The following is a 17110-nucleotide window of genomic DNA, read 5'->3' as shown; positions in this document are numbered from 1 at the left end:
GTCTGTTCTCTGTGGTTGAGTAGAAGTGACGCCACAGTTGTGAAGCCAGGGGTAGACTGAAGTACATAGTTTGGTGAAGATGGGAGTTATACCACAAAAGTCATCTCAGTGGTAGAGGCACACGACTTGGATAAATGGTTTGATTGTGAGTGAGGGTTCCATTATTGTTGGTAAAAGTTGACTGTTACTCATTCGGATCACTGGACTGCCACAACTGAGGGACATCTCATGAAAAGGCGACTGAGACAGAAGTATTGGCTCTCTTGCCGAAACAACAGTCATACGAATTTGAGTGACGCAGACGACAAAGCAGAAGACATTGTTAAACAGAATAACGACCACGCTTTATGGTATATATTGTATGAAACTTGTGTGTTTTTTGAAGACATGATTGACACAATGTTTACGTAAGGAACTTATTGCCTTACTGAATCTTTTCAGCATATCACGTTACAGTCTGGGCTATTGACAACGGTATTCACCCAAGGACATTCCACCAAGCCATTTTGGACAAGCAAATCCTGCAGAGTGAACCCGTGTTCTGTGCCAGTGTACACACTGTTCAAGTCAAGCTGGAGTGCTGATATGAGTATACTATAGTATGTCACTCGAACATTATCACGGAGTTTCTCCAAGTCCATAATCTACATATATGCCTGTTCAAGTATTTACTAATGGCTATCAACGTTCCCCGAGGGCCTCCTTGGGTCTAGTGTTGTAATTACACTACATGAAAGGTAAACCATTCTGTAATATAATAGTAGTTGATGTGGGCCAGCGAACACTCATGTGCGATGTTAGTCGGTCACGCCATGGTGTGACAGGATATGTAAACATGGCGTAACTGGACTCTTCCCTATCAGACAAACACTACCCAACAAAGGTCACTACAAAGACAAGGCATATTCATTCATATTGTGTCGATACATACCTGGTTATGCTGTGGTAGTGTTTGTGATATTGAAGTCACCCTCACGATGGATACCATAGCTGATAGAACTGCTATATCTACCAATGGTCGGCTTGGAGCATACTTGGACGTACCCCAGTTGTTAGAAGTAGATACTGAGACGAAACTTAGAAACATAATCAGGCATAGATTAGGTAAATGTATAAATCTCGACCAGAGTGTCTCAGACTTGACGGGTGGCTCAACCGGTAATGTATCGCCGTGTGAGCTTTGTGTCCAGGAGCGTCTGTCTGAAGCGTCAACGCACGGGCGTTTTGATGGTGAGATGACTCTACCAGATTCTGCAAGAAACATGGCGTGCAGGGGACGTGGAAGAGGCAGACGACAATCTCTGAAGGAATCGGAAATGTACACATGTCCCAGGAGGTCCTCTAACAACAACTGGGACGCGTCCTTTAAATTCACCAAAGAAGAACTCAGCGCCTTCCTCCCACGACGGAGTTTCTTCAACTGCCATGACAAGGCCCTGAAGGATGCAGGATATGACACAGGCACATCTTCCAAGAAACAGGAACCCAAGCGCCAAACAAAGAGTGACTTAAAAGACATTAGACGGGACAGTGTTGTCAGTGAAAGGAAAGTGTCCGTCATTTCGAAGTGCGACGAGAGTGAAATATTATTGCCTGAAATCGTCATAACTCAAACCGAAGACGGTCAGGATAAACAGATTCATGACGGATCAAGGCCTAATTCTCCTGCTACGAACGACGGCAAGGGAAGACCTCTTCCATCAAAAACCAAACTGGCTAGAAGGAAGATGGAGGACGATTTCAATAAGAACGCACACAAGGCTGTAACGGAGTATTTGAGACACGTGAAAGAAAATCCAGCTGAATACATTGACCAGATCAGGCGTCTTGAAGCTGCCTCTGTCGAAACGAAGCCAGTTGAGAGACTGATAAAGACTGCCATGATCTACCAGAGAGGGCAGCATGGCCAGTCGCGGTCCTCGCTCGTAGTGCGAGCGTCACATGATCTGACACTGAGATACACTGACCCGGGACAGTGGCAGACTGCAAACAAAGAAAGGAACCAGGCATTTACCTTCGGGAAGAAAGAATCTTCTTTGGCGAAGCCTGGACAAGATGGCGACAAGGAAAGTAAACCGGAAACAGACGAAGGAAAGACGGAACTGGATAGATGTCGCTTCAAGGCCGAGAAGTGGATGAAGACGGTGCCGATGTTTCAGCAGCTGCGTGCCCGCCAGATGGCGCTGGAGGAGGTAGGGGAGGAGGATGGGGAGGTGTCCCAGTGGTGGGAATTTCTCAGAACCTGCAACTACCTCAGAAGGTATGATATACCAGACACTGAAGGTCAGCATAAATGATACGGCCAGACACTACTGAGTGTCTCTGGACTCTGGTAGCCTAGTGGTAAAGGTGTTCGGTCGTCATGCCAAAGACCCGGGTTCGATTCCCCACATGGGTACAATGTGTGAAGCCCATTTCCAGGTCGTGATATTGCTGGAATATTGCTAAAAGTGGCGTAAAACTAAACTCATTCACTCTGGACCTAAACTTTCTGGTCATCGCTCATAAAGATGAAGACTTTTCCATTCATATTACTAGTTTATAATGTGGATGGAACTGGGGAGACAAAGGCTATACTGCAACACAAACACTTGTGCACACATATGTGAGCATTAGAACCAGTTGAATCGTAATGAGCAAGCAATTATACCAATGGCCAACCCACCGATGGGAAATTGTGTCTCAGGCAAGATCTGATATGAATCACGTGTTATGATTCCTCCTTATCCGAAGAACTGACTGACTGAGTTTGGTTTTACGCCGCTTTTAGCAATATTCCAGCAACATCGTCACGGCGGGGACACCAGAAATGGGCTGTCCCCCGTGATATTGCTGGAAAATTGCTAAAAGCGGCGTAAAACTAAACTCAGTCAGTCAGTTGTACCCATGTGGGGATTCGAACCCGGGTCTTCGGCGTGACGAGCCAACGCTTTAACCATTAGGCTACCCCACCGCCCCCTGAAGAACTATACAAGATATGTCACCTATGGCAATGATGACTCTGAAGACTGTTGTGCCCTGCTAGGTGTAGTAATGTATGCAAAGACTGTCTACCTTGGCCTTTGAAGGTCAGGACAGACTTTTGTATATCCTCTATCTGTCAAAATCTATCACTTAATTTAAGTATCAACAAGTGAATGTGTGCACATCCTGGAAACATGGTCATGCTGTATGTCCCCATTTTGCACCTTTTGGTTCCAAGTGCCTCGGTCATATGATTTGTATCGTGTATAGAGGACGGTTTGACTCAGAGATGAATATATGGGACGAGTATATGGATGACAACTTCTTGTTTATTGTATAACACAACGTTTCTGATTGAATCACCTGAAGAAGGGGCAAGAAGTAGCCCAGAAACGGTGTGTTATACAATAAACAAGAAGTTGTCATCCATATACTCGTCTTATATATTCACCAACTTCTAAATGCCTCTCAAGAATCTCCAGATGAAGTGCTTTAAAAATTTGTACTGGCAGCATTGTCAGTCAAAAGTATTACAAGGGGGTAAGCGCAGTAGTTGGAACAGTGAAACAAATTCACGTGCGGTACGTGATAAGCGTTAACTTAGACCAACCCTACTTGTTCTCGGTGTTTCATTTAATGTGCTTACCCCTTTGTAATACAAGCAAATAATAGTGATTTGAATCTATGATCGTTTGTTAAACAACTGTTATGCTAGGTTGAATAAAATTATGAGATTTAAATGTTCAATTGACAAGGTAAAGTTATGAGGATCTTCATTTAACTTTATTCGAGTTACTTCTTTGTTTAAAGTGAAATTCATCGGTACGTTTTCACTGCAAACAAACTATAGACTTAGATATCTGTGAGCTTCACCTCTGAATTAAATAGTATCTGGTTTAGGAAAGAAACAAAGCTAACGCTGCACTTATCAGGGTTCCCGTATGGGTGTTCAAAGAGCTTTGTCGTTACTAGCTGGAGGGGCAAAGGAAGGTTTATACCCATGTTAGGTTAAAATGAAGCAAACAAGATATAGTTGTTCTGAAAACAAGTAGAAAAGTCTAGTTTACCTTAAGCTGGCAGTGTGTGTTATTTCTTCGAATGTTTTCAGGCGTAACGTTTTGATGACGTTTGTAATTGTTTGTCAATACAATTGTGTATAGTTTCTTTTGCCCGGGATGTCTATATATCGAATAAATATGTTTTAGTGTAACCATCGGTTCGGAATGAAACATCCGGCATGGAATACTTTATAACACATCAACATCACATAAACCACAAACTGTTTATAAGGGAATCTTGGAGCATGCAGATGTTTCGACGTACAGTGCAGAGGGCATAAGATAGTTCAAGGGGGAGTTCAGAGGGCCTAAGATATTTCGAGGTACAGTTCAGAGGACCTACGATATTTCATAGTGCAGTACAGATGACCTAGGATATTTCGAGGTACAGTTCAGAGGACCTTAGGTATTTCGAAATAGACGGATGTAGACGTATTTTTCTGTAAAGAATGTTTTTACATACCCATATACACAAGAAGAGAGTCATTCCAGTTCATATTTCATATTTCTTTAAAATACGGTACATGTGTATATGTATTTAACGAATGGGCTTGTTGCTATCAGATTTCCGCTTCTACAGTTATTTATTAATTATGTATAATAAAGAAATCGTTCATCCATGTGTGTTTCATCGTTAGTGAAATACAATAATTGTTTACTTGTTTGGCAACATTTGTATGATATTCATGTAATAAATGAGTGAGTGAGTTTAGTTTGACGCCTGGGCTAGACAATCCAGTGATCAACAGCATGAACACCAATCTACGCAACTGGGACACGATTACATGTGTCAACCAAGACAGCGAGCCTGACCACCCGATCCCGTTAGTCGCCTCTTAATAAGCATGGGTTACTGAAGATCAATTCTAACCCGGATCTTCACGGGATTCATGTAATAAATCTAAAAAGGTGGGATGTATTTTACATCCTCCGTCTATCTTCGGAAAACACTTGTTGCTGACGTTCAGTATTAAAGCTAGTAACTGTGTTGACTATGGAATCCTGGAAGGGACATTGTCGCGTTGTCGCATTGTCGCGTTGTCCCTCTCAAATACAAACAAAATAGGCAAAATTAACCAAAACGCGACAACGCGACATTTCGCCCATTTGTCGAATTGTCGCAATGTCGCGTATCGCGTTTTGGTTTGTTTTGCCTCATTTTATTTGTTTTTGAGAGGGCGACAATGCGACAACGCGACAATGTCCCTTCTCGGATTCCATAGTTGACAGTGTCTTCAAGTCCTACTGACGAGCTCCAACAATCTGAGCGTCACAAGATTGTTGGGGTTGGTATTTTACGGCCGCCTCTACAAGTATCTATTTGCATCACGTTTTGTAATGTGAGTGAGTGAGTGAGTTGAGTTTTACGCCGCACTCAGCAATATTCCAACTATATGGCAGCGGTCTTTAAAAAATCGAGTCCAGACAATCCAGGGATCAACAGCATGAACATCGATCTGCACGGTTGGGATACAATGACATGTGTCAACCCAGTCAGCGAGCCTGACCACCCGATCCCGTTAGTCGCTTCTTACGACAAGCATGGGTTACTGAAGATCAATTCTAACCCAGATCTTCACGGGTGTATTACGGCCGCCTCTACAAGTATCTATTTGCATCACGTTTTGTAAAGTGAGTGAGTGAGTTTAGTTTTACGCCGCACTCAGCAATATTCCAGCTATATGGCGGCGGTCTGTAAATAATCGAGTCTGGTCCAGACAATCCAGTGATCAACAGCATGAGCATCGATCTGCGCAATTGGGAACCGGTGACATGTGTCAACCAAGTCAGCGAGCCTGACCACCCGGTCCCGTTAGACGCCTCTTACGACAAGCATGGGTTACTGAAGACCAATTATAACCCAGATCTTCACGGGTGTAATGAAGTAAGAAATGGTGACAGTGAGTGTATGCACGTCTGTACTTACTGTGTAAACTGTGTGGAATGAAACAGTAAAATCCCTGCAGAACAGTTATAAAGGCTGAGTTTCTAAACACGTCGCTATTGAGACACGTGTACGATGACACGTGTGCATCTAACACGTGCGTCACAGGCAAGACGGTTAGACGTTAGGATTTTGTTTTGGACAACCATTGAGGTATCATTTATAGTCGTGCATGCAATCAAGACAACAGGGGGTCATATTGTCCGAGACATCACTTTAAGACCTTAGGCTTGTCATGAGAAGCTTGTCAACCATCATGTAGAGTGCCTCACAGTCCCTGCAAAATGTCCAGATGAAGCAAGTCTAGATTTCCCCAGCTTCTGAATCTCTGAGCTCACTGGAACTCCTTTTCAAGTTACTTGTCTGTATCAAACAGAGACGAGGCGTTCTTCCAACATAAATGATACATGATACATGTCTTGCGTAGTCCTATACTCATCACTGGGCATCGATAGACTGGTCCAGTCACGAGACAAGTGGACGGAGAATTACGTTAGATGCACGTTACGGGGTGGTGTGGTGTGTTTGTTTTAAACATATTTTATTCATTCAAGAAAAGGATTGGGAACAAGTATCCATCTTAGAAAATCCCTCTCGTTGTCAAGAAAATGTTTAGATCTATATGTTTGGAAATGTTTAAATTATGAACGGAACAAACAGTTGGTGTCCTCTGTCTGGAGTCAATACACATGAATCCTTCAGTTTATATCAGAAACAACTTGATGCATATATAGAGACGAGATACCAGTCAAGCAGTCAAACATTGGAACCATTACTTTGACCAGGCTGTGTCACTCCCATTGGAATATATGCTCCGAATGGAGATCGTTCGGGGTTAACAAACCACAAGAACCTACATACCTTTCAGTATATATTATACACATAAGCTCCCATTTTATATAAAAAAACGGCTTTCCAGAGTCGGTTCCCATGCTTCCATGTATAGTATATCCGTAAAGACCCGGGTAAGAGTTGATCTTCAGCAACCCATGCTCGTCGTAAGACCGGGTGGTCAGGCTCGCTAACTTTGTTGACACATGTCATCGTATCGATGCTTATGATCCATGCTCATGATGTAGATCACTGGATTTTCTGGTCCAGACTCGATTATTAACAGAACATCGCCATATAGCTGAGCGCGGCGTTAAACAAAAAAACAACAGTGTACAGTCACTACCTGGGTTAAATCAGACCTGGTTTCTGTGACCTTTCAGCCCTTGTCTCGTTTGTACTTTATTTGATTAGATCCAATTTTAAGTATATACTGTCTTTTAATAAACAGTTCTTACTCTGGCATTCCTATCATGAATACGCTATGTACGTGATGTCTCATGGACCAAGCTTACGTCACGCTCATCAAGTTGAAAGGCATCTTAACGAGTTATTGAGCAAAACGAATCAGTGAAAATGTCTCGCCATAAATTCTTCTTTGCTTACGGCAAGTGTTGACATGCTGACAGTTCACCTGCATGCTTAATGCCAGCAATACAGTGTGTAGGCACGAACATGACAGACCACAGACATGACGAAGCAGTATCTTCCTTATCTCCCAGCGCTGTACCCCCAGGCTGTGCTGACGCGTGGCCAAACTCCTCGCGAGGGGTTAAAATATTTAACACACAAAAAATTAACTTTTGTAATAGTCACACTCATCGCTGCGGTGTTAATTTGACAGCTAATAACTTTATCCATTAAGCATGTTAAGGACTACAAGGAATGTGTCGTCTTTCTGTGAAATCGTGTTGAAAACTTTGTAGAAAGAAATCTTAAATTTGTGTAGCAAGCTAAACCCTACCTCCGATATTTGTGTTGAACAACATCAGAAACATGGAGACTCATCTTAATGGAATAATAACAATAATAACGATGATGGTTACTGTGATTACTGTTTTATTATTATTGTTCAAGGTATATATAATTATTGACACTTATGATTCAATCTTTGTAATTAATTATAATAAATAACAAAGATGATACAGCGCAATCACGCTGAATCATAGGGCATGGATGGCCACAGGCCCTCACCACCTGATAATGGACTGTCAATACATGGTAAAACCGTGGCTTAAAGCAAGTAAGAAGGATTGTTTTCCTTCTTTGTTGGTATAAAAAAAGCTCCATATGAACCGCTTTGTTGGTGGGTGGTTTTTTGGGGTGTTTTTTCCATACTATATGTTTTGGGTGTGTGCGTTTAGTTTTGTTTTTTCTTTTGTATTTGTTGTTTTGGTTAGTGTGTTTTGTTTTGTTTTTTTGTTTTAATTTTGTTTAATCTTTTGGGGTTTTTGTGTTGTGGTTTTATTTTTGTTTGTTTTGGGGGTTTGTTTTTTTTTTGTTTTGTTTTGTTTGTTTTTTTTTTGTTTTGTTTTTTTGTTTTGTTTTTTGTTTTGTTTTTTGTTTGTTTTGTTTTTGTTTTTGCTTTGTTTTGGGGTAGGTTGTTTTGGGGGTGTTTTTTTTTTTGTGCGTGTTTCTTTTGTTTGGGGGCGTTTGTAGGTAGGGGGGATTCAGTGTTAATGTACTTTTTATTGTCCTAGTATAGTTTATGGCAGGTTAGAACAATCAAATGCGGCCGGACACCTTTAACTTATCAAATCGTACAAGCAGGTACATGTAACAACTAAGTGATTAAATCTTTACGGTTGTACTTCATGTAACATGACGTATTGTATAGATATTTTTTCATGACATAACAGCTGAATTATGATCACACACGAACTGTGTTAAGCGTAGCCAAGCCCAGTTGTACAGAGAGAGTGATCGGGTTTTAGCCCGCTTTTAGCATTATTCCAGCAATACTAATCGGGGAACACACGAAGTGGGCCTCACACATCAGACGCAACTGGAGAATCGAACCCAGGTATGACTTTTAACCACTAGGATCACCAGATAACCTATGCATACACACATACTAATTAACTATCTCGCAAAAACTCCAAAAACAAATTTTTCCCTGAAATTCTCAAATTGTTGAAATACACATTCAAAATAGTGGTTCATCGAATATCGTGTAAATAGAATTGGTGATTATGTTGAAACGTACGTATAATATTAAACATTATGAATTCCGTCACAACGTCATCAGTTTGATATATTCTTATAATCATTGCTATAATTTAATCATTGCTATAAAATACCAGCGCCTTGAGCATGCACTAGTGCGTGGATATGTGCGCTATATAAATATCCTATAATATGAAATAATAAAAATATTGCATTAATGTCATGTCCTGTTCTATCGTGTAAACCATCTTAGCTGCCTCTGTACTGCATGCTCTTGTTGCTGTATATTTAATAAATACTCTTATTTTTTTTATTCGTGTGTTTTAAATTTGAAATGTATTTTCTTCTTATCATTGTCCGATGGACTCACCAGTTTGCTGCACAGGTTGTAGTTCGGTGCGCGTCTCCGTACAGCAGTCGGTAACGTTTGGTACAAGCAAAAATACAACGTCCAGATCTTAACCTAAAGGGTGGGTGAGTGAGTTTAGTTTTATGCCACACACAGCAATATTCCAGCTGTATGGCGACGGTCTTTAAATAATCAAGTCTGGACCTGGATGGTTGAGATTCAAAAAAAAATAAAAATTAAAAAAAAAGTCTTGACCAGACAATCCAGTGATCAACATCGTGAGAATCGATCTACGCAAATGGGATACGATGACATGTGTCAACCAGGTCAGCGAGCCTGACCACCCGATCTCGTTAGTTGCCTCTTACGACAAGCATGGGTTGCTGAAGACCAATTCTAACCCGGATCTTTAACGGAGGAAGGCTACTTCTAATGTATCCTATTAAATCTTCACAGGTTTAAACTAAACTGAAGGCAAAATGAACTCACGTTTACAACCTCCTTTGGTTTCGTTTAAACCAAGTATATACTGCATATAGAAAACTGCGCTTATGCCGACTTGACCTATATGGAGTCAAGCTGCAGATAACCCACTTCTTGAGTGTATGATAGCCTGTGCACCCATGCTGTGTTGAAGACATGGGTGTGGCGATAATGCATATGTACATAACATATATACTGAGGGTCATCTGTGGAGAGCAAACATGTAACCACTTACCCTCCCGGGCTCAGTAACGTTTAAGCATCCTCGTGGACTGCCCTGATCCACCCCACATACCACCCTCCTCCCGCTCTAACCGCTTCCTTGGCATAGTGGGTTGAGCGTTTGCTGGAGAGCGGAAGTCGGAGGTTCGATCCCCGGCGTCATGACAGATGACACAGACACGCACGCAGATGCACAATAAACTCCACTTCACATTACCTTCCTCGCTCTACTTCCACCCAACACTTACTAAATATCGACAAACCAAACATCTACCATTGTTTACGTTTTCATGGGAAGTGTATATGAATTGGTCTTCAGTAACACAGGGGCTTGTCACACTTAGAAACAGCGTTAGAAAGACATATAGGTATATAGACCCAAACCTCGTACTATATAAAAGGTCCTTTTATATAGTACTAAGTTTGGGTCTATATACCTATGTCTTTCTAACTCTGTTTCTAAGTGTGACAAGCCCCTGTGTACAGTAACCCATGCTTGTCGTAAGAGGCGACTAACGGGATCGGGTGGTCGGGCTCGCTGACTTGGTTGACATATACCATCGTATCCCAACTGCGTAGATCGATGCACATGCTGTTGATCACTGGATTGTCTGCTCCAGACTCGATTATTTACAGACTGCTGTCACTTACCTGGAAAATTGCTGAGTGCGGCGCTACCCAACAGATAACAAAACAAAAAACATAATATTCAGACGGTCCATGTGGCTGCATTGAGTCATACTCATCACCCTCCCCTATGACAACCTGTAATTGTAACTACTAGCAGACAGCTTTTGTTGCTGTATTTTAATTTTTATATTAAAAATACTGCGTTCAGTCTGACAGCTCAAACCCCAGACCAGGAAACAATGAACAAAGCAAAAGGAAAACAGTCAAAAGAAACCGTCTGTTTGGTTTATGTCTTAAAATTGATTTTGAACAGATATTTTGCAGATCCAGGTGTCTCGTGTCTTAATTAACAATTAATTACAGCACGTATGAGCTGTCCCTCCTCGGGTAATCAACATAATTATACCGTGCGCGAGGTATGAACGAATTACTGAAAATCGAAATCCATTAAAACCATGCAGGAAAATACACGCGGAGGACTTGGTTTAGTTGATTTGCTGTTTAACGCCGCACTCGGCAATATTCCAACTATATGGTGGCGGTCTGTAAATAATCGAGTCTGGACCAGACACTCCAGTGATCAACAGCATGAGCATCGACCTGCGCAACTGGGAACCGGTGACATGTGTCAACCAAGTCAGCGAAGCTGACCACCCGATCCCGTTAGTCGCCTCTTACGACAAGCATGGGTTACTGAAGATCAATTCTAACCCAGATCTTCACGGGTGTATTACGGCCGCCTCTACAAGTATCTATTTGCATCACGTTTTGTAAAGTGAGTGAGTGAGTGAGTTTAGTTTTACGCCGCACTCAGCAATATTCCAGCTATATGGTGGCGGTCTGTAAATAATCGAGTCTGGACCAGACACTCCAGTGATCAACAGCATGAGCATCGACCTGCGCAACTGGGAACCGGTGACATGTGTCAACCAACTCAGCGAAGCTGACCACCCGATCCCGTTAGTCGCCTCTTACGACAAGCATGGGTTACTGAAGATCAATTCTAACCCAGATCTTCACGGGTGTATTACGGCCGCCTCTACAAGTATCTATTTGCATCACGTTTTGTAAAGTGAGTGAGTGAGTGAGTTTAGTTTTACGCCGCACTCAGCAATATTCCAGCTATATGGTGGCGGTCTGTAAATAATCGAGTCTGGACCAGACACTCCAGTGATCAACAGCATGAGCATCGACCTGCGCAACTGGGAACCGGTGACATGTGTCAACCAAGTCAGCGAAGCTGACCACCCGATCCCGTTAGTCGCCTCTTACGACAAGCATGGGTTACTGAAGATCAATTCTAACCCAGATCTTCACGGGTGTATTACGGCCGCCTCTACAAGTATCTATTTGCATCACGTTTTGTAAAGTGAGTGAGTGAGTGAGTTTAGTTTTGCGCCGCGCTCAGCAATATTCCAGCTATATTGTGGCGGTCTGTAAATAATCGAGTCTGGACCAGACAATCCGGTGATCAACATCATGAGCATCGATCTACGCAACTGGGATACGATGACACGTGTCAACCAAGTCCGCGAGCCCGACCACCCGATCCCGTTAGTTGCCTCTTACGACAATTGTTAAATGGTTACTGAAGACCAATATAACCTCGATCTTCACGGGTCCACGCGGAGGAAAGCAACTTCGTATTTTTCCTTTTTAATCAGTAACCTTGTTTTCTTAAAATGATTTCTTTCGAAAACGTATAGGCACCAGATAGAAAAACATAATTGATATTGTTCCGCTCATAAATGTGGGTATTTTTGGTTAAAAATTTACACAAAACTAAGTTAAACAGATAAATCGCCATACAACTAATACGACGCAATTAAATTCGAATTTGAAGTTAAATATGCACCAAATGACATTTCTTTATCGGTAAAGCAAATAAAAGTAGAGACATGAAATCAAGTCCCGTTATAATCTAGAATACACTTACAAGCCTGGAAAAAATGTCAATAAAAGTACAAACAACTGAAAAACCGCGATGTTGCAACGACATGTTCAAATATAATAATGTCGCACTTTCTCCTATGCTTAAAATAAACAAATACAATTTTTGCGGTTAGCAAACAGTTTGGTTTCTCTGCCACAAAGCAAGCCATTCTCCGTTGTCCCATTATCTCAGGTCAAGGTATGAATGTCCCACACAGCACCGCCCAGCAAATAGTTTACGTTTTTGCCGCTAGGTGCGCTGTGTCGACTGACAGGTAGCCGTCTGCGACAGGTGAGACGACCAGCCATTACTCAGTGATACGGATCTCGCTACACGACTTGAATTGGAAGGTGTGGCTGAAAGGATAGTGCATGTTGCACCTAACACGTGGAATATCATTGCAAATTGAAGTACGCGAACGGATATACTGCTGAGGTAAGTTGTCTCTTTTCGGTTTGTGTTTTAGCAATCGTGGGACTCTTGAGTTGGAATGGTGACAAATCGGACAGAAAGTTCACGGTTGTCTTATTTACGCGCCTTCTATAATTTGAATGACATGAATGATGTCACATCTGAGGTCAAAATGACACATTTGAAATTTGTTGCTGAATTGTCCAATTGATCACATGTGATGATTTCAGTCATTTTGTCTTGATGTTCGTCGGTTGAACTGAGAGCAGTGCCAAGTTGGCAAACAGCTTAGATGGGGCGAGAGCGTAGCGGGTTGACGGCACAGTAGATTCTAGCCAGCATTCCACCAGTGATAGCAAGTTAGCGCATCACTGCACATACCTCTATAACACAGGGGGTACCCCTTCATATTAAGTGGTCTTGCACAGGTGAAAGAGGTAATTGGCCAGTCAAGTGTTGACAGAGAACCAGAGCATGAACGTATTAGATTCAATAACGCCAATAGAAGTAACACATGTTCAGGTATTGAATTTCTCTCAGTATTTTGATATGAAAAATCACACATGTCGTCCTATGATGCAGTTTTGTGTGACAGCGACTGTGTACACTACAGCGGGAAGGAGATGTATTTTCTGCATTGTGAGAGAGTCTAGGGTTTTAAACTGTTTTACCAAGACCTGTTTGGGCTAAACCTGAAGTGTCATCTGATCATGTCTGGAGAACAAAAACCTAGGATCAACACTGACCCCCTTGTCTTGTGTCACACTGAGGTGACCAGCCTTTAATGTCACCAGTTACGCTTATAATGATATAAGGTATAAAGACACTCAACGGTGTCCAGCAACTAATGGCACCACTGACCATTAGAGGGAAAACCCCAAACGTGAAACACATCAAATTTTGATTCACAGAACCAAAACATTTAACCTTTTAATATCAATAAAATATCCTACTTGATTACATTGCACGTATTAAAGCCTTGGCTATACAAGAAAGTGTCTTAGAATATGCCTCTTTTGTCGTATCACTGCATTAAATGGATGAAATATTGATGGATCCTCCTCGATACCTCAAGCTAATCAATTACAGAAGGGTTGCTGTCCCAGATCAATAGCCCTCCTTCTCAACAGACTTGCTTGAATGTAACTGTCACAGACATGCTTCAACATTGGACATCAGGAGCTGCCAGTCTGACATCAAGACTTGCCTAACTGTCACACATTTCCCATTAAATTCAGTTAAATTCCAGATTGTTTTAAAAGCATTTATATGCAGCTTGTTCTAAATATCATGAAAAGTGTAGCTGGATACTAGATAGGATACTGAGTGTGTCAACTTAACAGTGATAGGTCCCATAGGTCATAAACACTATAGGTTACTTAAATGATTTTTTTTCCAATTTTTATTGTCCTTGGAATGTAATTATTACCTCAAATTTAGCACCTTCAGTGCATAGAATAATGCCATGTTTACATGTAATTGATAAAACTGTTCCTAAAAATGTTAGGGTTGAGTCCTAAAGTGGGAACAGAGGAACTCTATGCTGTAACATTCTATCACGCTTTATGCATAAGAGTAGTTTAGTTATGGTAAGCTGTTTTGTCAGAAGCAGTCAAGTGTTTCACGGATACAAGAAACAATAAAACAGAGTGCAGTCACACATGATAAAGTGTTGTGTAAGATACTTATGTGAGGTGTTCCCCTCTTTATATAACAACTAACTGAGTCCGCGGAGTGGCCGACAGCCAGGGAGTGGGTTCTTGTCAGGCTTGGTTGACAGTGTTGTGTGGGTAGTGATTAGAGGACCTGTATTGGTAAACTGCTTGTTAAAGCTCCACCGTTTGACCCATTTTCTTCAATAGGTAGTTCAATGCTGCTTAGAACTTGTCTGTTTAGTGCTGCGTTGTGGTTTGAATTTTTGTTGAAGACGGAATGTTTTCAGCGAACAGTAGTCTTCTCAGGAGCTATTGTGGTTCTAATGTTGATGTGGGTAGAGGTTGCTTGCAAATATGTAGTGTTGGTTGATGACCTGTACGGGTAGCACTTTATTTCAAGAGTTAGGACTTGGTTGCAGTCTTGTTGTCTGCAGATATCTTGTGTTGAGAAAAAGTTTTATCAAAGTGTCTGGAAACGCTCTGAGGATGCATAAGCAGTGTCAGCTTAAAATCTGAAAAATTTGTGTTTGTGCTCAGTTCAATCTCAGAACAAACTGAACGAGATTCAAATGATATTATTGTTTATCTCATGTCTAAATACACTGAACAACATAATTTGATTTTCATGTCCAATTTGCCAGATGTTACGAAAAAAGTTGCAATACTAATTGTTTTGTTGCAGTGTGTCAGCTTCACCTTCCAAACCAACTGTGTTCATAATTTCATACTTAATGGTTGGGATACATTCATGTATTTCAAAAGAATTATTTTGTGAGATCGATATCACAAACATGTACATGTACACTTACTATGTAATATGGGATTGTTATTATTGTCCATTTTTTAATATCCTGAATAAAATAGGGAATCATGAATATTTTCTTTTTGGGGGGGATGGTTATGTTTTTTTGCAGTGAAGACTGAGCGGACAGTTTCTATGTTTGGTATATGAGGTGTTCAAATGAATTTCGCCATGGAATTATATGCTTTTAATGGAAATACTCAATATAAGAGAGACATTCAAAAACAATTCTGTCTTTTTAATTTCAATGGTTTTTAAGAGTTCCCCTGAGTTGGCAGTCTTGTCTGAGTGTGAGTGTCAGGTCGATACACCAGGGCAATCACGTGACACAGGTCATGTGATATCTCTGGCCGTCTCTGTTGGAACTTCATCTTGTAAGGGATCCTTGTCAGGGAAACAAATTTGCATTTGTGGAGATGCAGTTCAATTTATTTTGCATCCAAATTTTTGCGAAAACTTTCTGATTGCTCAAAGGTGCGGCAAAGTGTACGGATAAATTTGTTCACCAATCCTGAAGTGTGCCTTGAATTACCAGACGGACCAATATCCAGCATTAGGTTGCGGTGGTTTACCTTTGGGTCGCCTCATCCAACATGGGCATTGACTGCCAGGGGTTTCAGGTGCACAGCTATGTGTTTTGCGGACCGTCATGTATGGAGAACACAATATCTCTGCCATGCTGTGTGGACAGAACTGTAGACACACAAGAGTTCTATTGTCTCCACATTGAAAATCCATTGCCATTGACTGTCAACACAGTGTCTGGCAAGGAGGCCATCTATTGCTGCTGCTGCTGCTGCTCCAGGATCACCAGAACCGCTGACAGTATTGACTGTCATTTTTGCTTCATGCTGGAATGCTATTCTTTTGAAGTATGGCTAAAAGATGTTCTTATCTTGAGTGCCTCAGTATAGATTTAGGCCTTTAGAAATTTGTTTGTCTTGGAGTTAGTTTGATATGTGGATTATTAGAATTGGTTCCAGCAAACATTGGTCAGTGGATATTGATAGGCATGGTCAGTGTAAGTATGGGGCAGTATTCAGTTATGATTACATGGTTCAGGCAGAATTGATTCGACTCACATAATCAGTCTCTTTTCCAATTACCCAACTGACAATATTGATATCCCCTTCCTAACAATGTTTTTACTCTATAATCATGATAATCTTTACATGTTCGTGTTTTTTGTTGCTGTGGTTTTGTTAATATGTTTGTGGGTAAAAACTTGATCGTTATAGCTTTCAAACATGAAAATGTTTGCTGAATCAGCCATTTGTCACATATTGTGGGCGGGAGCAGGAATGGCTCTCATTATGATTCATTAAGAATGAAAGCAAATACACTGTATATTGATTGATGGTGTGGCAGTTCTGCAGCTGTGTTGTAGTAGATGCAGAGCTACAGATACCTTTTTGGGTCATTGAGTTATGTACTTGCTTGTGTTCATCTCAATTGGGTATCCTAATTTTCCTTTTCACTTGCCCCAAAATGGACTTGGCATAAATCTTCTTCCATTTGTGGAAAAATAGATGCAGAAATCTTTGTTTGGTCAACAAAGTATTGCTTCAGGGTCAGTTGCACTTTTTTATTTGTTCTTAATGAAATCATTGGGTTTTTTTTTATCAAACTGTTGTGAAAAGTACACTTATTTGCTCACTAGT

At 41.2% G+C, this 17110-nt stretch overlaps 2 protein-coding genes across 2 annotated transcripts in view; both read left to right on the top strand.

Moving 5' to 3' along the window:
• LOC124273672 lies at positions 1–2801 on the top strand. The gene is made up of 2 exons (XM_046708945.1): positions 1–145; positions 442–2801. The coding sequence occupies exon 2, from the start codon at positions 978–980 to the stop codon at positions 2295–2297; it is 1320 nt and encodes a 439-aa protein (XP_046564901.1). The 5' UTR covers positions 1–145; positions 442–977; the 3' UTR covers positions 2298–2801.
• Positions 2802–12864: 10063 nt separating this feature from the next.
• The window catches only part of LOC124273711 (spectrin beta chain, non-erythrocytic 2-like), a 155466-nt gene continuing 151220 nt past the window's right edge, over positions 12865–17110 (top strand). The window contains 1 exon segment of the mRNA XM_046708997.1: positions 12865–13016. The gene's annotated coding sequence lies outside the window, so the exon portion shown is untranslated.

This window comes from Haliotis rubra, unplaced genomic scaffold (assembly GCF_003918875.1).
Source record: "Haliotis rubra isolate DU_JTF1 unplaced genomic scaffold, ASM391887v1 Scf183, whole genome shotgun sequence".
NCBI lineage: Eukaryota > Metazoa > Mollusca > Gastropoda > Lepetellida > Haliotidae > Haliotis > Haliotis rubra.
This window is presented reverse-complemented; position numbering and strand designations above follow the sequence as displayed.

Coding starts and splice junctions, on each gene's coding strand:
- LOC124273672 (XM_046708945.1), top strand. CDS start 978: ATGGATACCATAGCTGATAGAACTGCTATATCTACCAATGGTCGGCTT.